General features: G+C 46.2%; 2 protein-coding genes across 5 annotated transcripts in view; one reads left to right on the plus strand and one right to left on the minus strand.

Moving 5' to 3' along the window:
* SLC6A20 (solute carrier family 6 member 20) overlaps positions 1-15,675 on the minus strand; it is a 39,694-nt gene extending 24,019 nt beyond the window's left edge. For both annotated transcript variants that reach the window (XM_003818483.4, XM_034956273.3), the window contains exons 1-2: positions 15,404-15,675; positions 1,208-1,348 (exon numbers count right to left, since the gene is read on the minus strand). In XM_003818483.4, coding sequence (XP_003818531.3) covers positions 1,208-1,348; positions 15,404-15,524 — 262 coding nt within the window. In that variant the 5' untranslated portion in view covers positions 15,525-15,675. The remainder of the gene's footprint in view (positions 1-1,207; positions 1,349-15,403) is intronic.
* A 198-nt stretch (positions 15,676-15,873) lies between these two features.
* The window catches only part of CCR9 (C-C motif chemokine receptor 9), a 107,191-nt gene continuing 105,983 nt past the window's right edge, over positions 15,874-17,081 (plus strand). For 2 of the 3 annotated variants that reach the window (XR_008624729.2, XR_004670535.2), the window contains exon 1: positions 15,874-16,119. The gene's annotated coding sequence lies outside the window, so the exon portion shown is untranslated. The remainder of the gene's footprint in view (positions 16,120-17,081) is intronic. The other variant, XM_055109779.2, reaches the window with a different exon arrangement.

The raw sequence follows: 17,081 nt of genomic DNA on the forward strand, positions 1-17,081 counted from the left end.
ACTCCACTCTGAGCACTGGTTGTTAAATATTCACCAGCATCCCCTGGTTGGCACAAATATCTGGTATCTTTCCTATGATGCAGAAGATGCCTCTGAGAAGTCCTCTGTGATTGCTTATTCAGGCAGATTGTAAAACCACACACTTCTGTGTTAAAAATTAATAGCCTAGTGAAACCCCATCTCTACTAAAAATACAAAAAATTAGCCAGGTGTGGTGGCGGGTGCCTGTAATTCCAGCTCATCAGGAGGCTGAGGCAGGAGAAACGGTTGAATCCGGGAGTGGAGGTTGCAGTGAGCCGAGATTGTGCCATTGCACTCCAGCCTGGGCAATAAGAGCGAAACTCCGCCTCAAAAAAAAAAAAAAATTAATAGCCATTCAAGACAAGGAGGCAGTCTGGGTTTGGAGATGATTTGTGAGAACACTGGACACATTTCTTCTGCATCTGCAACCAGGTCACATATAAGCTTCCACCCTCTTTGCTCCTGAAACGTCACTCTGCTTTCCTGCCTGCCTTCCTTTCTGGGGCCTGTGAGCATCACAGGCTATGGCCACTTCTGGTCAGGGTTCCTTCTGCATGCAGAGGCAGCCCTGGGTCATAAGCAATGTGCAGGGCAGGTGGAGGTTGTCCTGGAAGTGCCTGGGGCTCTGGCTCAAGGTCACTCAGGAGAAGCATGAGATGAAACAGTCCTCTCCTGCTGTCCGTGCGGGCCTCAGCTTCCGCACCCCAGAGACATTAATGGCACTCCACAACACCTCAGCGGTGTAAAGAAGATTAAATGAGCTCATGCACATATATCCTATAGGCTGGCTCCCAGCATGTAGTAGGTGCTTGCTAAAAGAGAACTGTTATTTAGCAGGGAGAAGTTGGTGAGTTTCCAGAATGGTTGTTAGCTAGGACTTGGAGTTACAGCTGTTTCCCTTTTACAGGTGACCAAGCTGAGGTCCAGAGAAGAGAAGGAGGGTGGCATCTGTTCCCCAAGGGGCATGCATCCTCCCTGTCTTACCGCCCTGTGGGTAGGAAACCCAGCTCCTCTCAGCCCACATTCTATGTCATCCCCGCCAGGCCATTTGTTCACCCCAGGCAAGGGCTCTCTCTTGGGCCTTGTGCTCGCCCCTTGATCCAGCAGCTTTGCTGATGGGATCCCACCCACACCCCCATGCTGCCCGGGTCTCTGGGTGGGAGAGGACTGGAGGGGCCCCACGTACCGACACCACTGAGGTACGGGCTGATGGTCCTCCAGGCGCCGATGCTGCCCTGCCGCATGCGCTGCCCCACAGCCAGTTCCAGGTACAAGAGCGGCATTCCCTCCACGATAAGCATGATGATGTAGGGGACCAGGAAACTACCTGTGGATGTCCAGAGCTGAGAGCCAGGCCACCACCAAAAGGCTTTTCTCCACGACCACTCAACCTCTGTGCAAACATCCTTCCATCCTCCTGTCTTTCTACTTGTCCATGCATTCTCCTACCTTTCCATCATCCATCCTCCTCTTTCTACTCATCCTTCATCCTTCTTTCATTCCACATTTTCATCCATCCCTCTTGCTGCCATTCCTCTCATCTATCTACTATTCATTCACCCACTTTCTATCCATCCTTCCATCCATCCATCCTTCCATCCAACCATCCATTCATCCATCCGTTCTTCCGTCTATCTTTCCATCCTTCCATCTATCCACCCTACCTCCATCCATCCTTCCTTCCTTCCATCCATCTATATTTCCAACCTTCCATTCATCCATCCGTATTTCCATATTTCCATCCATCCATCCATCCATCCATCCATCCATCCATCCAACCATCCATCCATCCTTCCATCCATTCATCTGTCCATCCTTCCATGCATCCTTCCATCCATCCTTTCATCTTTTTATCTTCCTACTCAGCCACCTGTCTGTTCGTCCATCCATCTGTGGATGACATGCAGCCATGTCAGTTGTTGAACTCTTTAAATTCATCCTCACTGGGAGGCAAACTGCCACTGTCCCAAGCTGCTTGAATGCCTTTCTCAATGCCTCCACTGTCCCAGCCCTTCTGCCAAACCCCACATTCCATCTTCTATTTCAGCAACTAATAGTTGATCAGGGCCAAGACAATTGTGTTGTTAAATATGTCAGACATCATGCCTGGATCCATGCATTCAGCTGTCCACCTCTATGCACTTCCTTTGGGCTTTGTGCACAGCCCTGATGGTGCTCCACATGAGGTAGTGTATGAAACAGACACTTACTAAGCACTTACTCTGGGCCAGCCCCTGGCTGGTGTGGAATGGGAGAGTAGCAACCCTGCTACCTGCCCTTGAGGTTCCCTGCTGTTGGTGATGGTGGGGAGCCAGGGAGTGTGAATTTTGTCAGGGTGAGCCTAACAAAATGTCCAGTGGGAAAAGAGGGCAGGACTTCTGATCAAATAAAACCCAGACACTACAACTGCAAAGATTAAGGGCTGATTACAGAGCAAACTGGATCCTCAGTTGTTAAGGTAAACAACAAAATAACTATGCTTACATGAACATCTAATATTTACCAAAAATGTCTCCATTGTACACACGTGCTGTCCTGTAACACACTCTTCTCACCCTATGGCATTCCCCAGGCACTCTCCCAATCACAGACCTTTGCATCACCCCTTAAAGAGCTGCATGATGTTCTGCTCTGAAAATGAGCCCAGAATGCATTTAATCAATTGTTAGACACTCAGGTTGTTTCCAGCTTTCTGCCATCCTAAACAAAGCTGTGAAATGAAGCCTGGTCCACTTGTTTGTGTATTTCCTTGGGATACAAATCCCAGAAGTGGAATGGCTAGGGCAAAGACCACGCAGAGCCCCCATGGCCACACCACAGAAAGAAAGGCATGAGCCGCTTGCATGGGTGGATGAGTGCCCACACCACCAGGCTTGGAGTTCCTAGCTTCATCCTGCTCATGTGGGGGCCTAGAACAAATCCTGCCCTCTCATGTCCAGACACTGCTATAACTCCTCTAGGCCAGGCTCCCTTCCTTTCCTTCAGAACCTTGTTTCAGCACCTTGTGAGTTTTCTCTGAATATCAAAGGAGTCCAAGAGGTCATTGGTGGCTCTCAATCATGAAATATCTGACAATAAAGATTGGGTTCACACACTGAGGCTTTGAAGCCACATTCAAACCCTCAGTGGTTATAAGATAATCCTGTTTTTACGTGGGGTGTTAAACAGTAACTATGTCAGGCCTGGCAAGGTCCAGGGACGACTGTCTCTCTGACAGGGTCTGACTGCCCAGTGCCCGTGGGTAGGGTGGAAATCTAAAACCTGATGCCATGTGGGAACATGAGGGCTGTTTGGCCCTAGGCATTAATCATTTCTGTCACTCCTGCCCCAACCTTTCAAATAAACACGTAATCTGGGTGAATTTGCTCTGCAATAAATTTTTCAAGAAATGATGCTAGAACAATTGAACATTCATATGCAGAAAAATGAAACTCAACCCACATCTCAAATTTTATAACAAACAAATCTCAGAATGGATTACAGGCCTATATGTACAACTAAAAGCTATAAAACTTATATAAGAATACAGGAGAAAATCTTTATGAACTTGAGTTTTGAGGCAAAGATTTCTTAAATACAATGTTAAAAGCACTATCTATGGAAGAAAAGATTGAGAAATTGGATTTCGTTACTTGTTTGTGAAAGACACTGTTAAGAGAATAAAAACAAAAACTATAGACTGGGAGAAAATACTTGCAAAACACGCATCTTGAGAAAAACTTTGTGCCAAGAATATATAAAGGATTCTCAAAACTCAATAAGAAAAATAACCCTTTCAAAAAATGTAAAAAAAAATGTGAACAGGCATTTCACCAAAGAATGCCTGTCTTAGTCTGTGCTGCTATAACAGAATACCAGAGACTGGATAATTTACAAAGAACAGAAATTTATTGGCTCATGGTTCTGGAGGCTGGGAAGTCCAAGAGCATGGTGCTAGTATCTGGAGAGGGCCTTCTTACTGCATCATCCCATGGCAGGAGGTGGGAGGGCAAGAGGGAGCAAAGGCAGCAAGAGGGAGCAAGAGGGGGCTGAACTCTCTTTTATAACAAACCCACTCTCTCAATAACAAAAACACTCCTGGGATAATGATACCAATCCATTGACAAGGCCAGAGTCCTCATGACCTAATCACCTCTTAATGGTCCCACTTCTCAACCCTATTGCATTGGAAACTAAGTTTTCAACACATGAGCTTTGGAGGACATATTCAAACCATAGTAGGATGATTCCATTTATATGACATTCTGCAAAAGGCAAAACTATAGGGACAGAAAACAGGTTGGTGGTGGCCAGGAGTAGGGGAGTAGGAAGGGGTTGACTACAAGGGGCATGATTTTGGTGGTAGTTGTGATGGCTAATACTGAGTGTCAAATTGATTGGATAAAGGGATGCAAAGTATTGATCCTGGGTGTGTCTGTGAGGGTGTTGCCAAAGGAGATTAACATTTGAGTCAGTGGGCTGGGAAAGGCAGACCCACCCTTAATCTGGTGGACCCAATCTGATCAGCTGACAGTGAATATAAAGCAGGCAGAAAAAAGTGAAAAGGTGAACCTGGCTTAGCCTCCCAGCCTACATCTTTCTCCCGTGCTGGATGCTTCCTGCTGTTGAACATCGGACTGCAAGTTCTTCAGTTTTGGGACTCAGACTGGCTTTCCTTGCTCCTCAGCTTGCAGACAGCCTATTGTGGGACCTTGTAATCATGTGAGTTAATACTTAATAAACTCCCCTTTCTCCCTCTCTTTCTCTCTCTCTCTTCCCCCTATTAGTTCTGTCCCTCTAGGGAACCCTAATACAGTAGTAATACAACTACATGCCTTAAAGGCATGTGTGGAGATTAAATACAGCCACACATTCTTCAGCGCTCCTCCCCTGAAGAGGTGGAGTCTATTCCCCACACTGTGAGGCTGGGCTGGCCTTGGGGCTGGCTTTGTCCAGTAGAATGTGGTGTCCATGTTGGTACCAGAGCCCAGGCCTCAGGACGCCTTGCAGCTTCGCCTTCCTTCTCTTGGAGTGTGCCTGAGACAGCCATGTACAGATACCAGACCAGGCTCCAGAGGATGAGAGGCCACGAGGAGGAGAACCGAGGGAGCCCAGCCAGCTCAGCACCCACTACCAGGTGTGTGAGGGACCTTCTGGCTGCATGAGCAAGGCCAGACACAAACAGTAAAGGAACAGCTCAGGCACCCACAGAACTGTGAGAAATGATTAATTATTGTTGCTTTAAGTCACTAATTTTTTTTCTTTTTACCTCTCAATATTTTCAGTGTGTATTTCCAAAAACAAGAACATTATCTTATATAATCCCAGTGCAATGAGTAAAATCAGGGAATTAACACCAACATCAAACTATTATTTTATCTGCAGCCCTTTTGCAATTTTCTTGACTGTCCCACTGATGGCCTCTAGGCATCCAGACTCTAGCTCACAAGCCCACAAGGCCTCTAGCTGTCAGGTTTCTTTAGTCTCCTTTAATCTGGGACACCTCCTTAGACATTTTTGCCTTTCTTTGTCTTTCATGACCTTTCACAGTGCTTTAGAGGAGCACTGGCCAGTTACTTTGTGGAATGTCCCTCATTTGGAGTTTTGGCAGAAACACTAAAGTTATCCTGTGTCCTTGTCCAGAGGCACAAGATGTCAATGTGTTCCATTCACGGTGATGTAGATTTTGCTCACTTGGTTGAGGTGGTGTCTGCTGGATTTCTCTGCTGAGAGTTACTATTCTCCCCTTAGAAATAATTATCTTCTTGGAGATATTCTGAGCCTCAGTAACTATCCTATTTCTCATACTTTTGCCCAGTAGTTTTGGCATCCAGTGAAGATTTTTGCCCAAAACGATTATTGCCACACTGGTTGCCAGATGGCGATTTCCTAATTCCATCATTCCTTCTAAGTCCTGGAGTTTTCGAGTGGTTTGTTATGAATAAATAGGTAACTGAGGCACACATTGAGCCCTGTGGTAATGTCTCTGCCACTGTGAGTCCATATTACCCCAGATGAGTGGGACGCTTACAGTCACAGAATTATTGGAAGATGTAGACTCAGCTCAGCCTGGTGAATCCTTACTCATCACCACCTCCCTGGCACCCACTGTCACATCTCCACTGCACCGCCCTCCAGGCAGGTCTTTGTGATTCCACCCTCCAGTCCCCTCCCTGCAGTTTGTTCTCAGATTGTGACACACCTGCCTTTTCCATCCCTAGCCTCTCACCTGGTCAAATCTTCCTTGGCTCCTCCTTCCACCTGGAATCAAACCCATACTCCCTCCCTTGACCTCTGAGGCTTGGGGAACAGGGCTCCCACCTTCCCTTCCCTGCCGCTGGCCTCTCTCCATCCACTGCAGTCACACTGGCCTTCCTGCTGGTCTGGCCTCAGCACCTTGGCTCTTGCTGTTCCTCCTGCCCAGGATGCTTTCTCTCTTCTTTCAGTGCTCTGCCCAGACTTGGCTTCCCCAGAGCCGCCTTCTCTGTCCACCCTCACTAGAACAGCCTTCTTGCCATCTTGGACTCCCTACCCTGCTTGATTTACCTTCTGAACAGTTCCCTATGTGAATAATGCTATAATTTTCTTTGTTTACTTGGTGTCTGCCTCTCTACTAGCAAGGAAGCTCTCCTCTTGTTCTCTGCTCTGCTTAGAACAGCACTGGGCAGAGAGCCAGAGTCCATTGAATATTTGTTGAATGCAGGAAAGAATCCTTAGGGTCTCACTGGATCTTCCAGATGCATCACTTCCTCCAAGTGCCACCAGATCACTCAAAACTAAGACCCACCCTCTTGTCTTGCAAGCCCCTGTTGTTGAGGCACCTGCCACTACACTGAATGTCTACTGCTCTGTCCACACCTCCAACTCCTAAACAGTCAGCTCCTTGAGGGTGTAGAGATGGGATCTGCATGGCTCATAGTTGATCTCTAGCTCCTAAGGAAGGACCTGGCACAGAGTAGGTGCTCAGTAAATGTTTGTTGAGTAACTGGCTCTACTGTGGTGTATAGCGTAATGCTTGGGCTTGCTGTCCATGTGTTTTCTCTTCTTGTAATCTCCATCTCTTTATCCTGTTCTTCTGAACTGTGGAATAACTTTGGATAGGGTCTCGCTCTGTTGCCCAGGCTGGAGTGCAGTAGTGCGATCACGGCTCACTGCAGCCTCGACCTCCCAGGCTCAAGCAATCCTGCTGCCTCAGCCCCCATGAGTGGCTGGGCCCAAAGGCATGCATCACTGTGCCTGACTAATTTTCAATTTTTTGTAGAGATGGGGTCTCACTATGTTGCCTAAGCTGACATTACAGGGTGAACCAGTGAACCACTGCACCTGGTCCTGCCATATTTTTTGCTAGGGGAGATCCATACTGGCTCTTGGTGATACCCTGTTTCCAAAAAAAAAAAAAAAAAAAAAAGATAAAAAAGAAAAAGAAAGCTATCCCACAGCTCAGAAGAAAAGGATAAAGAGATGGAGATTACAAGAAGAGAAGAGACATGGACAGCAAACCCAAGCGCTACTCTATGTCTAATAAGCGTTACTCAGTTTCAGCAGTTGTGCCTGCAGAAAGAACACTGCAGACACAACTGGTGGAAAAGTACAATCACAAATTCTACAAGTCATTTTCCCAGTTGTGTACATTGAAAGCGCTCACTAGTCCTAGGTTAACTTGATGAAAACATTTAATACTTAGACATATAGCCTGTGATCTTTCAGAAATTATAAGATTCATATAATACCATATAAATTTATTTAATATTCCAGGTCCATGATACCTAATAACTAATAAAAAATAAAATTGGCTGCAGAGTTCTCCTTTGCAGAAATGAAAATCTGAAAACAACAGAAAAGCATCTATAGATTTTTGAGTAAAAAACATTGTAGCTAACTCATGTGGCTACAAAGGACAGATGTTCTCAGACATGCTGAGAAAGCGAACCACCTATTTACTATTCCTGAAAAACTTAAGTGCTCATGAACTGCATCCAACCAGTGTTGGATCAAAATAAGGAACTCAGATATGGGGTTGTGTTATAGTAGAACTAACTAGTGGTAAATAAACCAACAAAACAGAATCAAGTCTGAAAATCATACTGTTAATATCATTGTGAAGTTATACAAATGGAAAATGTAATTTCTGAATGAGAAGAAACAAAATATAAAGAGTAAAATAATCATCATAATGTGTCTGAAATCCTAGATTATATCAACAAAAGTTGTTAACTGGAATGGGGGTGAGGAAAGAAGCAAGAAGTACAAGTGTGCTAAAATTTTTTTCTTTCATAGGGTGATATCAACAGATGACATTTCATTCTTGACAGTGATAACTAGAGAAAATAAGTATACTTTCCCCTCAAATTTAAATTAACTGCTAATAGAAAAAATAGGAATTATACCTTCTAAATCACTTGAGAAAAAAAAGTGAAGAATATATACTTCATATTGTAAAAGATCAAAACAAAATCCAACAATAACTAACAAAAAGGAAAAGTAAGGCAGTACGAAATGTGATGAAAAATAACAGCAAACATAACCTGATAATAAATATAAATGGATCAAATTCCTCCACTAAAACATGAGGACCACTGGATTATAACAGCATAAAACTTTACGTGACTTAAACTTCCACAACTGGAGAATGGTTAAGTAAGTTATGTTACCTCTGTAAGTGGAATATTATGGAGCTATTTAAGCTTATATTTTCAAAAAATATTACATGATTTTGGAAAGGATTAAAATAAGTTAATTTTGAAAAAGCAAAATACCAAGTCACATATAAAAATATGGTTCTAATTTTTTACAGCAAAAATGTTAACAGTCATTACCTCTGGGTGGTGGAATTTCTGGTGATTTCGTATTTTATTATTTGTATATTTCTCCATTTTACAGAATTTTTTCCTAACTTTTATATTTTTAGTAGAGATGAGGTCTCACTATATTGCTCAGGCTGATCTTGAACTCCTGAGCTCAAGTGATCCTCCTGCCTCGGCCTCCCAAAGTGCTGGGATTACAGGCATGAGCCTCCACACCCGGCCCTTTTACACAATTTCTACGATGAACGCTCATTACATTTATAACCCCCAAACTCACACCATATGTTATTCTAGAGCATGTTGTTGCTTATTTTTCTAATTATCATAGCCAGTACGTTGTCTATTTGCTAAACCTAAGAATCTCACTAGAAGAGACATTCCTTTCTGTATGAAATGTATCACTGCAAGCCCTCACATCATACTCTGTCTCCTTTGAGGGCCACAGAGATGCCTGCCCGAGTCAGTGCCTTTCATGGGAAAGCTTACTCAGGTGTCCAAACTCTTTCTCTCCCTCCACTTACATATCTTTTTTCCGAAAACAACAACAACAAAAACAAACAAACAAAAAACACAGCAGGGATTTTTTGTAAACCTTTTTTTTTTCTTTCTGGGGCATGTGTGTGCTTGTGTATGTGTGTGCATATACACATGTTTAATGTAAGGAACACCGAGCACAAGTCCCCAGGGGATGCTGAAGCTGCTGGCCTGGGGGTTCCACTTTGGGAACCACTGCTCTATTCTGTGAGACTCTCCACCCCAGCGCCTTCCTTCTCTTCATTCACTCGCCTCCATCTTGGTCTTCCCCCAAAAGTTTCCCATTTGGAATCAAACCCAGTCAACCTTTTGAAAACCAAGAACAAAGGCACAGGTGAGAAAAATTAAAGCCGTCTTTACTCTTCCTGACTGTCACTGGTTTAAACCTCCTAGAATTCCCTCCCATCTGTTCTCTGCTCTCCTTGCCCATCCCCTCGGGCAGCATCACCCCTTCTCCAGCTACCCAGTGCATCCTTGGCCTCCATGCTGGCAATCTCTGTAAACCACAGCTCTGACTGTGCCACTTCCCTGCTTAAAATCTGGCTTTGCTGTCAGAGCTAAGCTCCACCTTCTTAGCCTGTTATTTGGGGCCCTTAGGGACATGCTGACTCCTTTTTCATCTCCAGTTTCCTCTCCTGCCATTGCCCTAGTCCCCACCTCACTTCTCACAGCCACCTGGGGTTTCTGGCCATTTCCCTCAAATGTGTGCTTTTCTGTGCCTTTTGCATACAGTTTCTTCTGCCTGGAATATTTTCACCCCTAATTCTACATGATGAGCTTTGACTTCTCTTTCACAGCTGCTATTAAATGTTGCCATTGCTGGAAGGCTTTCTAGATCCTCTTGAGCCGTTAGTCCTTCTTGAGTTATTTCAGCGAAGCCTCTGAACAGTGCTTTGTTAAAGCTTTTCCTGCTTGGTCCACCCCCAACCCCTGTACCCTATAATCACCATATTTGTAAACTTCCGTCAGCGTAGTCCCTGGCTTGCAGAAGATACTCAGTGAATATTTACTGAATGACTTAAATTGCCTAGAAGGTTTATATTATATATTGTTTGTAAGGTAGTGATTCTCAACCTGGGTTGCACAGTAGAGCCCTCTGGGGAGTGTAAAACTCCTGTTTAGGCCACATCTGAGACCAATCCAATCAGGATTTCTGGGGATAGGACAGAAGCATCAGTATTTTTTAAAGCTATGGGCTGATTCCAACACGCAGACAAATAGAGGCTTCTCCACCAGTAGGCAGACTCTATGTTCCTGACTGGTCACTTTTCCTCCCTACCAAGTGGGAGTGAGACATGTCAGACCCCACAATGCAACAGGCACAGGAGGGATGGTGTATCAGTCTGTTCTCACACTGCTGTAAAGAAATACCTCAAACTGGGTAATTTATAAAGGAAAGAAGTTTAATTGGCTCACAGTTCCACAGGCTGTACAGGAAGCATGGCTGGGGAGGCCTCAGGAAACTTGCAATTTTGGAAGAAGGTGAAGGGGAAGTAGGCACGTCTTACATGACTGGAGCAGGAGGAAGAGAGAGAGTAGGAAGCTGCTACATACTTTTAAATAACCAGATCTCACTGATAACTCACTATCACGAGAACAGCACCAAAGGGGAAATTTACCTCATGATCCAATCACCTCCCACCAGACCCCACCTCCAACATTGGGATTACAATTTGACATGAGATTTGAGTGGGGACCAAACTCATATCAGATGGATTTAGCCCGGGGATCAAAGGAGGGCTTTGTGGAAGAAGTCACCTTTAATTTAGGGAGGAGGTTTCCTGGAGAGGATGAAGAGCACACTGGGAAGATGCCAAACATTTTGGGGTATATTCAGGGAAGGGCAGAGGTGGAGAGGAGGTTAGAACAGAAGGGACAAGGGATCCTTGCAGGTGGACATCGCACAGGCTCCTGGCCAGGCCCTCCTCCAATGTCAAGGTGAGCCATGGGTGAGTGTCACAGGAGAACCACAGGAAGAAGTACCCTGAGCCACGGCAATTCTTATTTGGGGGTCCTAGAAAGGCCTGGACACCTGAGGAGTCCTGTCCTGCCTGTAGCAGATGAGTGCAGGGTGCTGGGGAGAGAGCCCTGGCTTGTCACAGAAGTGGCTTGAGCCCCAGCTATTTCTCCAGAAGTCTTGTTCTCTCTGACTTGTTTCCTATCTGTAAATGGGGGTGACAGGACCAACTGTGGGCATGTTGTGAAGACCAAATTGAATTCCTTCAGAAAATGCCTCACATGATGCCTGGCACATGCTAGGAGCCCAACAGGGCAGATGTTACCAGGATTGAGTCTGGAAAACTTGGGTGAGCAGCAGGGGCCCCTGATCATGGTATTTCCCAACTACTGGGGGCCCTCACCGACTTTACAAGTAAACAGCTGCAGCACTGTTCCCTGATCCATCCATGGACTGACCTGCTGTGAATCAGTCCCAGGCTGGGTGCTGGCCTGAAGAGCTGTGGCCACCGCAGCTCCAGGCCGGCTCACAAGAGCCAACCGGCCCCACCTCTCCCCAACCCCACACTCCGGCACAATACGTTGGCAGTCTGAAACTGGCCATGGTGGGAGGATTTACATCGAGGTAATCTGCAAATTCTTGGAATTGGGTCTTGCTGTTCCACCAAGAGCCAATTGTTAAACATTTACTGGGACCCTACTGCCGGGCCTGGGGCCACAGAAGCAACCCTGACCCTTCCCTGAAGTGTGGTCCATGGACCAAGCCTTAGCCTTGCTAGGGAGCTTTCTAGAAATGAAGAATCCTGTCCTCCCCCACAGGCGTCTGGATCAGAATCCCTGGAAGTGGGGTCTAGCAACCTGCAGTTTATGAAGATCCTCAGGTAGGCTACAGTTTGACATGCAATTCTCTAAGCAATTTGGGGTAAGCAGTACAGGCAGCTGAAAGAGCTGGCTTCCTGTCCCAGACAGCAGGGGCTTTGCAGGGATGTGGAGCATTCCAGTCTGAGAGTGATACTGTCCCACTGCATAGTCAGGTGTCCTCTGATTTCCCCCTCAATATTGCAGACAGAAAATTTAAGAGAAAAAAATCCATATTTCCACCAGTCACACAACTGTTCTCATCTCTCCATGTTTCTTCTGTGCACATGTTTATGTAAAATAGTTAGTGCAGTATTTGCTTTTTACACCTTAGTGCACACACACTTGCATCCCCGATTTCTTCCTGAACAACTACTGCCTTAGATTTTGACATGGTTGCCCAAGACCTGCTGACTTTTTCAAAAAAAGATTTTGTGAAGTTCTTTGAGCTGCCTTTTATTTTTTTTTTTTTCTAGAGCAGGCAGCCAGGGCTGTACAGAGATGATTGGTACCTGGAATGTAATCTTCAGAATTAACATTCCTCATGCCGGGCCTGGCCTGGGGAGCAGGAAGGAAACAAGCCTCTCCAGTCACGGGCAGAGTCCCATGGAGAGGGGCACAGATCCCTAATCCGTCTTATTCTGGGAAGTATTTTGGCACAGCCTGGCTCTGTGGTTTATAAACAAATTCTTTGTTTGCTGGGGGTATTTGCAGCTCTGCTTACAAGGAAGTTATACACCCCTCTGCAGCCTTTCATAATGTGGCTGATTTTTACCTTCCGGTAAGGGATGGGTTGTAAACTGCCTGGGTTTGGGGCAACACAAATCACTTCTTAAAGGTGACTTTACTGTGCAGTGAGAGGCTTGGGAAAGCCTCTAGCATCCTCTAGCGTCATTTATTCTGTGGCTTTTCCTAATACCTTGCTCATTCACTCAACAAATATTTATTGGATGGCTCCTGTGACTCCATCGCATCACAGAGGTTGGGCCGGGCGGAGACAGAGAAACTGAAGAACAATGTGCAGTTCTTCTGACCAAGTGCTTATGTGGCCTGTGAAGTAGTGAGGAGAGTCAGAGAGCACAACGGAGAGAAAGCAATATTTGGTCCCACCTGGAGGGAATGGTGGGAGTTCTCCCAGCAACAACAGCATCTCAGGTGGAGGAAATATCTTGTGTGAAGGGTTGAGGCACAGAAGGAGGTGCTCATGGAAGTGTTTGGAGGGCAGGGGGAGGTCTGAAGCTGTGTGGCAGGAAATGAGGTGGAAATATTGGACAAGTGGTCAAGTTAGGTGGTCAAGTGCCTACGGTGCCAAGTGGACTGTTTGGTCTTTATTCTGTAGACATGTGGCTGAGAGGGTGCCATCCACCAGACCCACACCCTCCTTTTGTCTGTGCACCCACTAATCCATGCATACACCCAGCCACCAATCCATGCTGCGTCCGGCTTCCACTTATCTATCTATCCACTCATCCAGCCGAAGCATCCTCTGCACCAGGCACAGGATTACTTCTTTTTCTTGGAACCTGAGGGTCTTGAGGTTTCCCTAGCAACCCCTTGATACATATTCAACTCCAGAACTATCAGCCCCACATGCATCCCTCTGCAGACTATTCAGGTGATGGTGGTATTATAAACAAGGAATTAAGTAGTCATGTGACAGTGAGGCTCACCTTGACTGATGACTGGGAAACATGTACCCAGGATAAAGGTATCATGGGTAGGTCTACTGAGCACAGAATGATGTGGAAATCTCATTCTGACAAATAATTCTTTTTAAGAGTTATAGAGCTGTTAGAGCACATGGTTAATGCTGTTAGAGCATATGGCAACATATGCCCTTCACATCATTATGGTGTATTTATGCACTTCAAATTTTAAAAAGGAATCAGGAAATTAAGAATGCACTGTTTTAAAAACTCTATGAATTAACCTTTTGTTGATTTGGGGTAAGGGGAGGAGGGAGCAGTGTTTAGCTCTTGGTCTTCTCAAATCGGTTCATTTTCGTAAATACTTTGGTCTAACATCTTCCATGATCTTTTATGGTGAAAAAAACATGCTAATTATAGAAGTCCTAATACACAAACACACACATACACACACAAAAACACACACACACGACAAGGTAAACAAAAATCACCCAGAAATTTTGTTAACAATTTGATGTCTTTTCCCCATTCTTTTCTCTGCATATTTTTAAGTAATTGTTTTAAAATGTCAAATCCATTTTATATAGCTTTGAATCTGATTTCTCCTCCCTCCACTTAATACAGGATACGAGAAAATACCATTTTTTTTTTGAAAATGCCGCCTTAATGGCTGCGAAGATCAACCTTGAATGGATGCTCTATAATTTACTGAACCAATCCCCTTTATTTGAGGGCTTAGGAAGTTGCCAATGTTTTGCTCTTATTAAATGATGGTGACCATCCTTCTACCTCTGTCAGAACTCTGACAATTTCCTTTAGATACAATTCTAGAAACGAGACAACCGAGAAAAAAAGTGTTTTAAATGCTGAGACTTAAATCCCTCTTGCCACATTGCCTTCCAAAAAGGTACTTGGGCTTCACGAGGTTATTGACATGTGTAGAAGGTGTTCCCAGCTTTCCGCAACGCTAGGGGAGTGCGGTAAGAGCGCGTGGCTGGCTGGCTGTCCCCGGAGCGTGCACGATGCTTCGGAGGAAACATTTATTTAAGAAAAACAAAACAAAACAGAATGATTTGCATTTCCTGCTTTCTGTCGTTCCAAACTCAAACCAATCTCATAAAAAATTTAAAGAAATGGCTCAAGATTCTCTTAACCTGAGTTTCAAACCGTTGATTTAAGTTTCGGATCTGAAAGTTGTATAACGAGTTTCTGTTGAATAAGACAATTTCCTACTCACTTTTTACACCTAAACGTAAGGTTTACTCACTAAGACGTCAGACCATTGACACTTCTCTCGAAGAAGGAGACCGCGTCCCCTGCGCTCTCAGAGCCGCAGCCTGGCCAACAAGGGTGAGGGTTGGGGGCTTGGCCGCCCCCGGGATGGGGCGAGGGGTTCCCGAGGGCTTGGGAGGGTGGCTTGGGAGAGAGCTCCGGCTCCGGAACGAGGTGTCCTGGGAACACTCCCGGGTCTGTGACTTCGGACAAATCACGCTCGCTTTCCCGGCCTCAGTGTGCCGTTCTGTAACTTGGGTCTAACCCCGGCTCGCACAGACGGCGGGGACGCGCACAGAGTGGGACTGGGGCCGGGGCGCGGTGGGCACTCACCTCCGCCGTACATCTGGCACAGGTACGGGAAGCGCCACACGTTGCCCAGGCCCACGGCGTACGAGATGCAGGCGAACACGAACTGTAGCGAGTTGGCCCACAGCGGCCGCGCTTTCTCCATGGCCCCGGCCTCGGCGCGCTCGGCTCCGGCTCGGGGGTCCGGCACGGCAGTCTCAGTGCGCGGTCGCCAGGCGCGCCGTCCTACCCCGGCTCGGCTTGGGGGTGGCCCCGCGCCTCCGCCGCCGACGCAGCTAGCTGGTTTTTAAATTGCTAATCTCATTAACGGCGCGCCCGTCCGAGAGGCGAGGCTGGTAAATGGATGACGGCGAGCCCCACCCCGCCCGATCGTCGCGGCCGGGAAGGCACCCGAGATTGCAGAGGACAGGGCGGCGTCCCCTGGGGTCCTCCGGCTCGGCGGGGCCTTTCTTCAGGCTGCGGAACTCCTCGGAGTGGGCGCCTTCCCTCGGCCACTCACCTGTCATTTATCAAGCGCCTACTGTGTGCCAGGCATTGTCTGGGGACACGGCTGTGAACCACTTCCCAGCTCCGTCTTGGAGCTGACATTCTGGTAGAGGGAAACACTTGAATTGGACTGCATGAAATGCCCCATTTTCAACCGTTTTTTAATTTATAGAAAGGACAATGTCATATGGTTCAACTTAGCCCACGTATAAGACTGAGAGACGCGAGGAAGACACCTAAGGCAAAGTAAAGGGGTAAGCAGTTGCGGGGGGTGGCCAGGGATGGTTAGGGAGGGCTTCTCAGAGGAGAGAACATAACATTTGCCAGGGGCCAGAAAGAAGTGAGGGACCTTCCCGGCAGTCCCGTCCCCTCCGTCCACCCAACAGCTTGGCCCTGCGTGCCTACTGGGTCCGGGGACGGAATCAGGTTTTGAACTGCCGTGGGGGACTCTACTGCTCAGGCCAGCCTAGGGGCCAGAAATTTTGATTCATTAGGCCAGGGTAGGGAACTAAGAAACCTCGTATTTCTGCCAGTCTTACAATGTGATTTGCTTGAGGGTGGTCACTAGATAAGACAGAGCTTGGTGCTTTGCAGTAATGTGGAATCTGGGTTTGTATACCAACTCTGCTACTGACTTAGCTGTGTGACCTTGGACAAGGCACTTGACTTCTCTGAGTCTCTGTGTACTCCTCTGTAATGCTAACAGATATCTTCCCCTCTCTCCTGCCTGGCAAGGAAGAGCTCATGTGAGGATTAATTGGGAATTTAGCTTACTACCTGGCACAGAGTAAGTTCTCAATAAAGAGGCCATTATCAAGTCTCCAGCAGGCTGAATGAATGAATGGGTAACATATTAATACTAATGCCACGCTTTGAACAGTGCCTAGTACATTTTAACAGATAAGAAAATGCTAAATAATAATAATAAAATTTAAAAGAGATGAAAAGCAGAGTTGCTAGTGAAAATCTTACTTGAAGCCAAAATGAAATCAGTGCTCTAGGACAGCTCCTTGTTGGGCTTTCCCTGGAGTTCCTGCCTGTCTGGTCCCAGAGGAGAAGGGTGAGTAGGGTGAGGGAGGTGGAGGCTTCCTCAGACATATTACCTGTCCTGGAACTTCCTACCTCGAAAAAGCAAAGCAGAAAAAAAAAAGGCAGCACAGCAGGAGAAACTACTTTAATTTTTTTAAACTTCAGATTCTAGATAAATGTTTTTTCC

The sequence above is a fragment of the Pan paniscus genome, chromosome 2 (genome assembly GCF_029289425.2).
Source record: "Pan paniscus chromosome 2, NHGRI_mPanPan1-v2.0_pri, whole genome shotgun sequence".
In the NCBI taxonomy this organism is placed as follows: Eukaryota; Metazoa; Chordata; class Mammalia; order Primates; family Hominidae; genus Pan; species Pan paniscus.